The following is a 10,446-nucleotide window of genomic DNA, read 5'->3' on the forward strand; positions in this document are numbered from 1 at the left end:
CATTAGGCTCCTCTGTCCATGGAAAATCTCCAGGCAAAAATACTGGAGTGGGTTGCCATGCCCTCTTCCAGGGGACACTAGCCAAAACCATATGTGGCTCGAGGTTTTTTTTTAAACTGCCCCATTCATCCTTGAGTACAAAGGGGATAGCACAATTATTATGATCAGTATCTTTCTATTCTGAAGTTACTCATTCCCCATCTCATTGGCCGTATAAAAGAGTAGGCACTGTTGCCTTGGAAAGGCAACCTAGTAGAAATGGACCAGGCATTGGGCTGGGAATGGAACACTCAGGTCTGGTCGTAAGCCAGAACAAGTCCTTCCTTTTCTCAGTTTTGAATTTCCTTATTTTTATGTCCTCATTTTTTAACTCTCAATTAAGATGGTTGAATAAGCAGAGTGGAATGGGGACTATCTAAGGACTTTTTCAATACCAGAGATTAGGAAAATCATAACATTCAAAAGAAAAAAACCAAATTATTGGTGGATAAGAAGATCGTTTGAACCCAAGATCTTTTCAACACAATAATACACGATAATAAATCCCTCAGCCGTAACAAAAGAACAGGTTTTCTCCCCAAGTGGCTCCCTCTGATAGTTAATAAAGAATCATGAGTATCTTTTGTATTGTTTATGCAATGAGGCTCTTAGCCTCATTTGCAGTAAAGCTAAATAATCCTCAAGCTACATTATGGTGTGAACTAAGACTGGTGACTAGTAAAAATCATCACAGAACAGCAGTGGAACGATGATGGTGGTGGCAATAACAATAATGATAATAACATTTTAAACTAAAGCCTTCCTGCTAAATAATGGAAGAGAAATGAAGCACCTGATGCAAAAATCAAAGTATGCTCGCTTTATAATCCCAATCAAGAAACTAGCTATTGAATCTAGCCCTCTGTGAAATTCTTACTGAAGAGCTGTATTCAACTAGGTTACCCAGTACTATCAAGCCAGGGAACGCTTAGGATTGCTGGGAGCCCTCAGAAGCTAGAAAGAGGCACAGAAGGATCCTGGAGGATTCTTCCCTATGGCCTTCAGACACAGCAGGGTACTGCTGACACATTGACTTTGAATACTTATCCTCCAAAACTGTGAAAGGTTACATTTCTTTTAAGCCACCAAATTTGCAGTGCCACCCTGGTTGAAAAGATATTTGCATATAGTGTAAAATCACACTTACAACATTAAAATAATTCTTCAAATCAGTCTGACAGAACTATAAAGGCCCATGGAGATTATATAGTCTCATCTCCTGTTTAAAAAAAAAAAGTAGAGCTTGGAGTGGATAAATGACTGAGCCAATGCCCCAATCCCAGTCCCCTTTCTCTTCTATGAATGAATCATACATGGCAATGATTTGTTTTATCAAACTAACCTATAAGGTATCACACATTTGTTAAAGCTTCATTGATTGTGTTATTTGAATTTGTGGCAGGAGATTCTTTTTTTAAAAGAATCTTTCTCCCTTTGATTCCAGGTTATAAATCTTCCCCCAGTTTTTCTACATAAGCAATTAATGTCAGGAAAGGAAAAAATTTTAAAACAGCCAGGTAAAATGCTTACAGCTTAGAGCTACGGAGTCTTGGCCAGGTGTAATGGAAAGAGACAGGACTAGAATTTAAACCTAGTCCTGATTTATAACCAGACCTTCCTATATTGACCTAGACAAGTCTCTATGCCTCAGATTTCCTCATTGTAAAACTGCCTACGAATATCTATCACCATCCAAGGTCAGAGTGAAGAAGTAAGGACAATGCAGGGACAAGATCACAAAACCAGAGATGGTATTGCAAGTAGCACCAGGAGTGATGCCTGTCAACCTCTCCCTAAAAAGAGCTGGGTTTCCAGCCTTCATCATACCACATTCAGGGCCAGATTAAGATTTTTACAGGCCTTGGAAATTAAAAACATTAACCACCCAACACACTGCTAACTCAAAATATACTTTACATTACTGAGCAGTAAAACATGTCTTTTACGACTTCTTTTATAACCCAGTAAAGATTTTATAATTTCCCTTGGTGACTATTTTGATGCTTATAATTTTTTGCAATGTTAATTGTCATTTTCATTTTGATCTTAGGTTCTGTAGGCTCATGCTATGTGACCTACAGGACAGCCCAGCCGGAGGGTATATCATTTACACTCATCCCCCCAGATACCCACCTATATAACATCCTAGGAGTGAAGCTTTCTATCCATAGCCCTTATTCAATTAGTACTGGAAGAACTAAAGTTTGGGTCTACTTGCTGCTCTTTCTGTCAGAGTGTGTTCTTAACTAGCATTTTCAATGTCATCAAAGCGAGACAAATTTATACAAATTAATAACACATCAAACTTGCCTTACTTGGCAACCAAGTTATTAGAGAATTGGATGAACTACATTAATGTAAGGGGAGCTGGAACCCATCTGGGCCATGTGTTCCAAGTGTGTCATTTTAGATTTCTGAGCCACTTTCAGACACTAACCTGATAATATTTTATATGCTCATAAATTCTCCCCTTCATTTTTACTTTGCTAATACAGCCATGGCCATCTTAATTAGACATCTAAATTCAAATAAACTAAAATTATTTCAAGGGGTTTTTCTTAATCTTAAAAATTACAGTAGGAAAGCCAAATTCATGAAGTTAAGGTTGACCCTACCTATGATATGCTTTCTGAGATCTGAGTTATGGCATTGCATGTGTGCTACAAGGTAAACATTTTAGTGGGTGTTATGCTTATAGAAGCATGTTTATAAATAATAGTAAATTTAACATTTAAAAAGCTCTGTAACAGATTTGTTCCTCACAATAATCAAATTCCAGTTTTGGAGATGATTACATTGATACTTGGGGAATTTCAGGGAATTTACCCAGAGTCACAAAGCTAAAACACTGGACTGAATCTTCTAGTTCCTGATCCAATGTATTCTCTCCTATACCTCAATGACTTCCCTAAAATTTTGAGAAGATATGTTGCATTTTTTTATAAAAAGTGTTTTAATTCCTTCATTTAGCTACAAACAAAACACACAAGCCATGAGATATTGGGGAATCCAATTCCATCCCAACACTACCATATATTTTATCTGTGACTATGAGAAACAACCTTTCTACTTTGCTATTCAGCTGCTATCCTTTCATTTCCTAAATAGGAATAACAACACTGTACCTGCCTCCTGAGAAATCTGTATGCAGGTCAAGAAACAACAGTTAGAACCAGATGTGGGACAACAGACTGGTTCCAAATTGGGAAAGGAGTACATCAAAGCTGTATATTGTCACCCTGCATATTTAACTTATATGCAGAGTACACCATGAGAAATGCTGGACTGGATGAAGCACAAGCTGGAATCAAGATTGCCGGGAGAAATATCAATAACCTCAGATATGCAGATGACACCACCCTTATGGAAGAAAGCAAAGAAGAACTAAAGAGCCTCTTGATGAAAGTGAAAGAGGAGAGTGAAAAAGTTGGCTTAAAACTCAACATTCAGAAAATGAAGATCATGGTACCTGGTCCCATTACTTCATGGCAAATAGATGGGAAACAATGAAAACAGTGACAGATTTTTAACTTTTGGGGCTCCAAAATCACTGCAGATGGTGACTGTAGCCATGAAATTAAGACACTTGCTCCTTGGAAGAAAAGTTATGACCAACCTAGACAGCATATTAAAAAGCAGAGACATTACTTTGCCAACAAAGGCCCATCTAATCAAAGCTATGGTTTTTCCAGTAGTCATGTATGGATGTGAGAGTTGGACTATAAAGAAAGCTGAGTGCCAAAAAATTGATGCTTTTGAACTGTGGTGTTGAAGGAGACTCTTGAGAGTCCCTTGGACTGCAAGGAGATCAAACCAATCCATCCTAAAGGAAATTAGTCCTGAATATTCATTGGAAGGACTGATGCTAAAGCTGAAACTCCCAATAGTTTGGCCACCTGATGCGAATAACTGACTCATTTGAAAAGACCCTGATGCTGGGAAAGACTGAAGGCGGGAGGAGAAGGGGATGACATAGGATGAGATGGTTGGATGGCATCACCGACTCAATGCACGTGAGTTTGAGTAAACTCTGGGAGTTGGTGATAGACAGAGAAGTCTGGCATGCTGCAGTCCATGGGGTCACAAAGAGTCGGACACGACTGAGCGACTGAACTGAACTGAACTGAACTGAATACTGTACATGGCTCCCTCAACCTAAATGGTCCCAGAAGATTAACATTCATTAGCCATGAATGCAAAATTCCTGAAGTGGGTGGGAACCTGCGGGTTCTCTGAGAGTGAGGGATACAGAAATAATTTCTATTAAAAGAAACAGAATTGGAAGGGCAATGTGGTCAGCCATTAGGCAAGGCTAGGTCTACTCAGGGCTAGCAGCTAGGAGCTGATGTCAGAGGAATAGGGAGGTTATATTCCAAGGTCTATACCAAGAGCCTCTCTGCTCACTTTACATCTCTCCTCTGAGTCTGTGCATTTGTTTCTATTCATGTGTATATACTTGACATTTTCCAGCATGATTCCTGTCCAATCTCTGTCCTATTTTGAGTACTTGGGTCAGAACCGATATCTAAATTTTTCTTGTAGAAAATATCATCACTGCATAAACAGTGAACAATATTAGGTCCTCCTGATATTGTCCATCCTCTTACACATGGATGAGCACTTGGCTTCTTGAGAAAAGTGTTCTAATCTTAACTCCTCAGGAAAAAAAAAAGTGGGTTCTCTTTAAAAGTTATTTGAGAACTGTTAGTTTTACTGTGGTGCCCCCTAGCGCTACGTGAGATGAGACACATTTTCTGTATTTGCCTGCATGTAGACCATGTAAGCGGAGAAGGCACTGGCGACCCACTCCAGTACTCTTGCCTGAAAAATCCCATGGACGGAGGAGCCTGGTGGGCTGCAGTCCATGGGGTCGCAAAGAGTCTGACACGACTGAGCAACTTCACTTTCACTTTTCACTTTCATGCATTGGAGAAGGAAATGGCAACCCACTCCAGTGTTCTTGCCTGGAGAATCCCAGGGACGGGGGAGCCTGCTGGGCTGCCGTCTATGGGGTCGCACAGAGTTGGACACGACTGAAGTGACTTAGCAGCAGCAGCAGACCATGCAAAAGAAGTGAAATCTGGAGAAGCAACAACTTGGGTAATTTTTCCTGTATTTTCTTTTATACAGAATGGAATGCCGTTTGTTCCGTTAGCACACGTCACAAGACCCTTTGTGTCCTGTCTCCACCTAGATTTTCAACTTCATCTTCGTCCACTTTCTCCAATGAACACTCACCTGCAACCATTCTGAACAACTTGCCTTTTTACTTAGAAAGCTTTCTGCCCCTACCCAGCCACCATCATTCCTCTTGTCTATTTAAAGAATTTCTACTATTTTTTAAGACTTTTTGATGTGGATCATTTTTTGTCTCTACTGAATTTATTACAAGACTGTCTTTGCTTTATGTTTTGGTTTTTTGGCCCCAAGGTATGTGGGATCCTAGTTCCCCGACCAGGGATCAAACCTGCACCCGCTACATTGGGAGGCAAAGTCTTAACCACCGGACCACCAGGAAGTCCCTCTACTCCTAATATCAGCTGAAGCATCACCTCCTTCTCCAGCTTCTATCCTCCCTGAGTTTCTGTTTTCCTATCTGCAAGTGGACTGTGTCTAATGTCTGTTCAACCTAATAAGTCTATACATTTTCAGTAGTATCTCCTTTAAGAGCCTCAAAATACTTAATGACAAATCAGTTCAATACTTCAGGTGTTTCTTTTTAATTCCCTCCTCCAGGGGGATTTTTCCAACCAGGGATCGAACCTGGATCTCCTGTATTGTATTTAGGCAGATTCTTTACCATCTCAACCATCAGGGAAGCCCATAAAATTGCTTCAGTTGAGTTCAGTCGCTCAGTCACGTCTGACTCTTTGCAACTCTGTGGACTACATTGTGCCAGGCTTCTGAGGCCCAAGAATACTGGAGTGGGTAGCCTATCTCTTCTCCAGGGGATCGTCCCAACCCAGGAATTGAACCGGGGTCTCCCGCATTGCAGGCAGATTCTTTACCAACTGAGCTATCAGGGAAGCCCATAAAACTGCTTATAAAATGCAAATTCAATTGCACTGAAAATTATTTATTTCCATGTCTATCATTAAAAATGTCTTTAAAAACTTGTTAAAATCACATGGGGACACATTTAATTTGACCTAAAATCTGAGACAAAAATTTTTAAGCAAAAATGCCTCTTATTCTTTCTAAAGGATATAAAGTCCAAATTATAGTCTGAAACTTCACCAAGAAACTGAATTCTAACTCTGGCCATTGTTGATACAGAACTGGTCAGCTCAATGACATCCCTTTCTGTCTTCTCCAGGAATAAAAGCGGTAAGAATATAAACTTTTAACTGTGGGTGGGATTTGCTGACAAATAATCACTAAAAGCACATCTTTCAAGTGCTCTGATACAGATCTTGGAAGAGCCCAGCTTCAATAGCTCTGAGATACATGGGTATAATTTACAAAAGCTTCTCACCTTATACATCAGCTTTTTTCTGCCATCATTCCCAGCTGAAGTTACAGGGAAGCCTGGAAGCCTGATACTTTAAGCGGCAGCCCCAATAATTGTATTGGTTTTTGTGACTCAATTTTGTAACTTGCATCATGGATATTATTCTAGTGTCTATTTCTTTCCCCTTTCTAAATAAGGTATTTTGCTAATCCAGAATAAGTTATTTAGAAATGTGCATAGTATATGAATAAATACAGATTACATGTATATGTACAAATTTGATTTCCTCCAGTCCCTTCTTAGGAACCAGGGTTTCTATAAGCTTAGGCACAAAAATCTGTCCACTTAGATTTGTATTTCTCAGATCCTCATACCCATTTTATGAGTATTCACAGGATATTGACCTGGAAGAGATATTTCTGACCATTTGATCCAACTGCCTCATTTTTCAGATGAGAAAATCAGGGTCCAAAGAGGGAAGTGAATTATATAAGGAGTGGGTAAGGTCTTTTTATCTGCCATCTCAAAAACAAAAACTTCTGCTTTTCACATAGTAAAACTTAACCAAGTCGTAAGAAAACAAAGATTACTAAATAAACTTGATTGAAAGGAAGGCTGACTGCCAAATGGAGTTTAACAGTTACATATCTTTTTTTTTTTCACAGAGTCATCCACACAGGAAAATTTTTATGAAGTTAAAAATTAAATCTAAGAAATGAGGAAAAATCATGATTATTCCCCAAATATCTTTCTCCTACAATAAAAGAGATCCAATTTAACTAGGTAAATGATGAGTATTTCAGCTCTATTTCACCTCCTCTATAGATCACTGTAATACAATGTCTTATAAAAGTAGAGCTTTGATAGGCATCCCCACCTATCTATCCTTCAACCAAAATCCAAAACAATCTTACCCATGAATTTAGAAAACCTCCTAGTCTATGTTCCTTCTTCAGCAGTTACTTTATACCCTTTTCTCTCAGTCTCTCTCCTCTACACACTGCTGCCACCATGACTGATCAAGTTCTGGGAAAAACACACATGACCTCTCTAAGCTATTTTTTCCCTTAACAAAGTGTATGAGATTACGATTAAGGACACATCGTGCTGCCTTGGGTCTCCTTAATAGTATAAGAAACTGTGTTAGCTAAAACAGTCTAGTGAGAAATAAGAAAATAATTAATGTCAAGTGAACAATTTCAAATATCTGAGCCACAGAAAATTTTGTATCTAGAGTATATAAGAAGACATTTTTTGAGCAAACAGCTCAAACGTACCTCTTCCATCTTTGCTTCCATTTCTGTGCCAGGACCAGAGAAAGCTAATTCTCTCCCAAAGATCAGCTCACCGTGAATTCCAGTATCCTAGAAGCCAGCATTCAGCTGTCCTTCCATGATCTAGCACAGAATTGCTGGGTGACTTGCTAGAAAGAACCCCTCTCCTCTGCCTCCTCTGGGTATTGATATTCCAGGGTGGCCCCCTGCCACCAGCTAGCTACACATCTGTATCTGTTTCATGTTTTGCTCTCTCCCATTCTCTGAGCCCTAGTGCAATTAACTGTTGAGACTTGACTGGGGCCATCTGTTCTGTTTTGTTTTGTTTTTTTTTTAATCATCCCACAGTGCAAGGAAATATGTAACACTGCGGTTGTTTCAAAAAGCAGTCTCAGGGCTCCCGGACCTGGTGAATAAACTCAGCTGTTCTATTTTGGGTTACTCTCTTTGTTTTCTTCTCGGAAGAGCCTAATTCCGGTCTTTGTCTTGGGCATCCTGCCATGGACACTTTGCTCCTCCCCCGACACCCTCTCCCCAAAATCACCTACTCTAATTTCACCCAAAGGGTTCTGCGCAGAGAAGGAAATGTGTGGCGTGATGAAGACAGTATGGGTGTGCTGGGGTGCTCACTGGTCTGCAGACTTGAGCATGACACTAGAACCCTTCGGGAATTTGGAGACACGAGCACCCTCTGTGGGACAGTGATCACGACCGCACCCCCATTAGACTGCAGGAACCGAAAACCCGTTTCCTGTAGACAGAGACAAGCCCAGGCATCTTCTAGGACTCTGCTCATCTTATCCTGATCTAATTTGAGGTACCCAGTCTCTGACCTGGCCATCAGAAATGAAAGTTCTCATTGTCTGACCTATACCAGTGAGAGTCTTTTCTAACCAAGAGCAACCACCAGGCAAACAAGAATTATCAGACTAGCCCCAACAAGGGAACACAAGGCCACTACACATTTATTTTCTTTTTCAGTGGAATCTCCTGCAGTCAAGAACATCCTTAAAAAGCTAATAATGTTTTTATATATGAACAACTATGAAAAAAATAATAATGTAAACGGGACCAGAATAAAGAGATGGAAAAATGGAAAGAATTTCTTCATTAAGGGGTGGGAGGGAATACTAAAATGATGATCCTCCACTACATAATGTATTGGACAAAGTGATGTCAGTAAGTTGTGATTGGTAGAGAAATACTGAAAAACAATATCTGATTAAGTTGTTGGGATAAACGTTCAGCCATGTGCACATACAGACATGAACATATATATCTCTGCTCTTAAATATATACAGGTTAGCTATTTAAAAGAACTTAATATTGATACCTTCAGCATTCTTCAGAAAGCATATCTCCTTGAGTCTATGGTGTTTATGAATACAATGAGAAAGTATAATAATGTAAAAAGGAAATAAAAAATTTATTATTTCCTTTTTACATTAATTCCCTGATCAGTCGCTTACTAGCAGAACAGATAAACCAAGTAGGTATGTCAGGGACTCAAAGCTTCAAAGTGATAGTTCACAAAAGAATACCAGGATTTTTGTGTTTTAAAGAAAAAGATTAATTCAGAAGCAGTGCCCCTGCCCTATCTCCACTGTGCCTCACCACGGCCACTGCTGAAAAAAAGGAAGGAAAAGAGAGACACAAGGGTGCTTGACCACATTTTACAATATTTGAGCAGAAAAGGGAAAACAATTTTGGTGTCAGACTATTTCCAAGTGACATTTGGAGCTGCCATCAGCCTGAGCTGGAGGAAAGGACATGTTGGTTGGTGCATCTTACCTGAGCATAGAAGTGCAGACAGATGTAGGTGAGACACAGGAGAAGCCCCAGCCCCTGAATTATGGAGGCCACCAGCAATAGCTTGTTCCTCAAGAATCTCCGGCCTGGTACATTTCCCACATTCTCGTCCAGGGGTTGGACCCCTTCCATCTTCATAATCTGGATGCAGGGACGATGAAAACCGTGACAGGGGGAAACCTGAGGGAGAACCGACTTCTTCCCCACAAAGAAGGAGATGAAGCCAACACAAGGTGTATCAATCAGAAGACACACAGAGGTCCCAGGGCCAGAGATAAGAGGCGATTGAAAGAGCAGAGAGGACTCTCTCAGTTTTAATGCTTCAGCTTTTGCAGGCAGGCGGGGGAACTTCTTTGTGACTAATCTGAATTTCCCCTTTACTTTCTTTCTTTTTTTTTCTCTGGGCTAACAGGGAGTTGTTTTTGTGGCATTCCAGTTCTGATTTGAGTGACTGTGAAAAGACAGTCATAAAAGTGTGCTATTTTCTTAATTTCTCATTGCACCAGTAACCAAATTGTGGGTCACTTGATAAAGATAAAAATCATCATCCGTTGATGTAGAAGCTCACCTATCTCTTCCCCAAGGTGTCTTAAATCATAGAAGAAATTTAAGGAAAATTCTAGCTTAAGTTCTTGCCTGAACTTCATTGGGTAACTAAGCATAGAACCCATTCTACAGATTCAGGAAAAAAAGGCACACAAAGACCATCCTTGAAGTGAAAAAAAGAAAAAGAAAAGATGAAGATAGGATGGCAAATTATGCAGAATAAAGGAGTGCGATCCTCTAGTTTTAGTTCAAGGTATTATAATAAATAAACTAGTATATACTGAGCATATACAATGTGTCAGACCCTGTGCTAAACAGTCTACTATC

General features: G+C 39.8%; 1 protein-coding gene across 2 annotated transcripts in view; it reads right to left on the reverse strand.

Annotated features, from left to right (window-relative positions):
- Positions 1–10,239, reverse strand: part of TNFSF4 (TNF superfamily member 4) — a 21,363-nt gene extending 11,124 nt beyond the window's left edge. The window contains exon 1 of one of the 2 annotated variants that reach the window (XM_061382660.1): positions 9,556–10,239. In XM_061382660.1, the coding sequence (XP_061238644.1) occupies positions 9,556–9,711 (156 nt within the window). In that variant the 5' untranslated portion in view covers positions 9,712–10,239. Of the gene's footprint in view, positions 1–7,767; positions 8,551–9,555 lie in introns of those variants that run through there. The other variant, XM_061382661.1, reaches the window with a different exon arrangement.
- Between the last annotated feature and the right edge of the window lie 207 nt (positions 10,240–10,446).

This window comes from Bos javanicus, chromosome 16, assembly GCF_032452875.1.
Source record: "Bos javanicus breed banteng chromosome 16, ARS-OSU_banteng_1.0, whole genome shotgun sequence".
Lineage (NCBI taxonomy): Eukaryota > Metazoa > Chordata > Mammalia > Artiodactyla > Bovidae > Bos > Bos javanicus.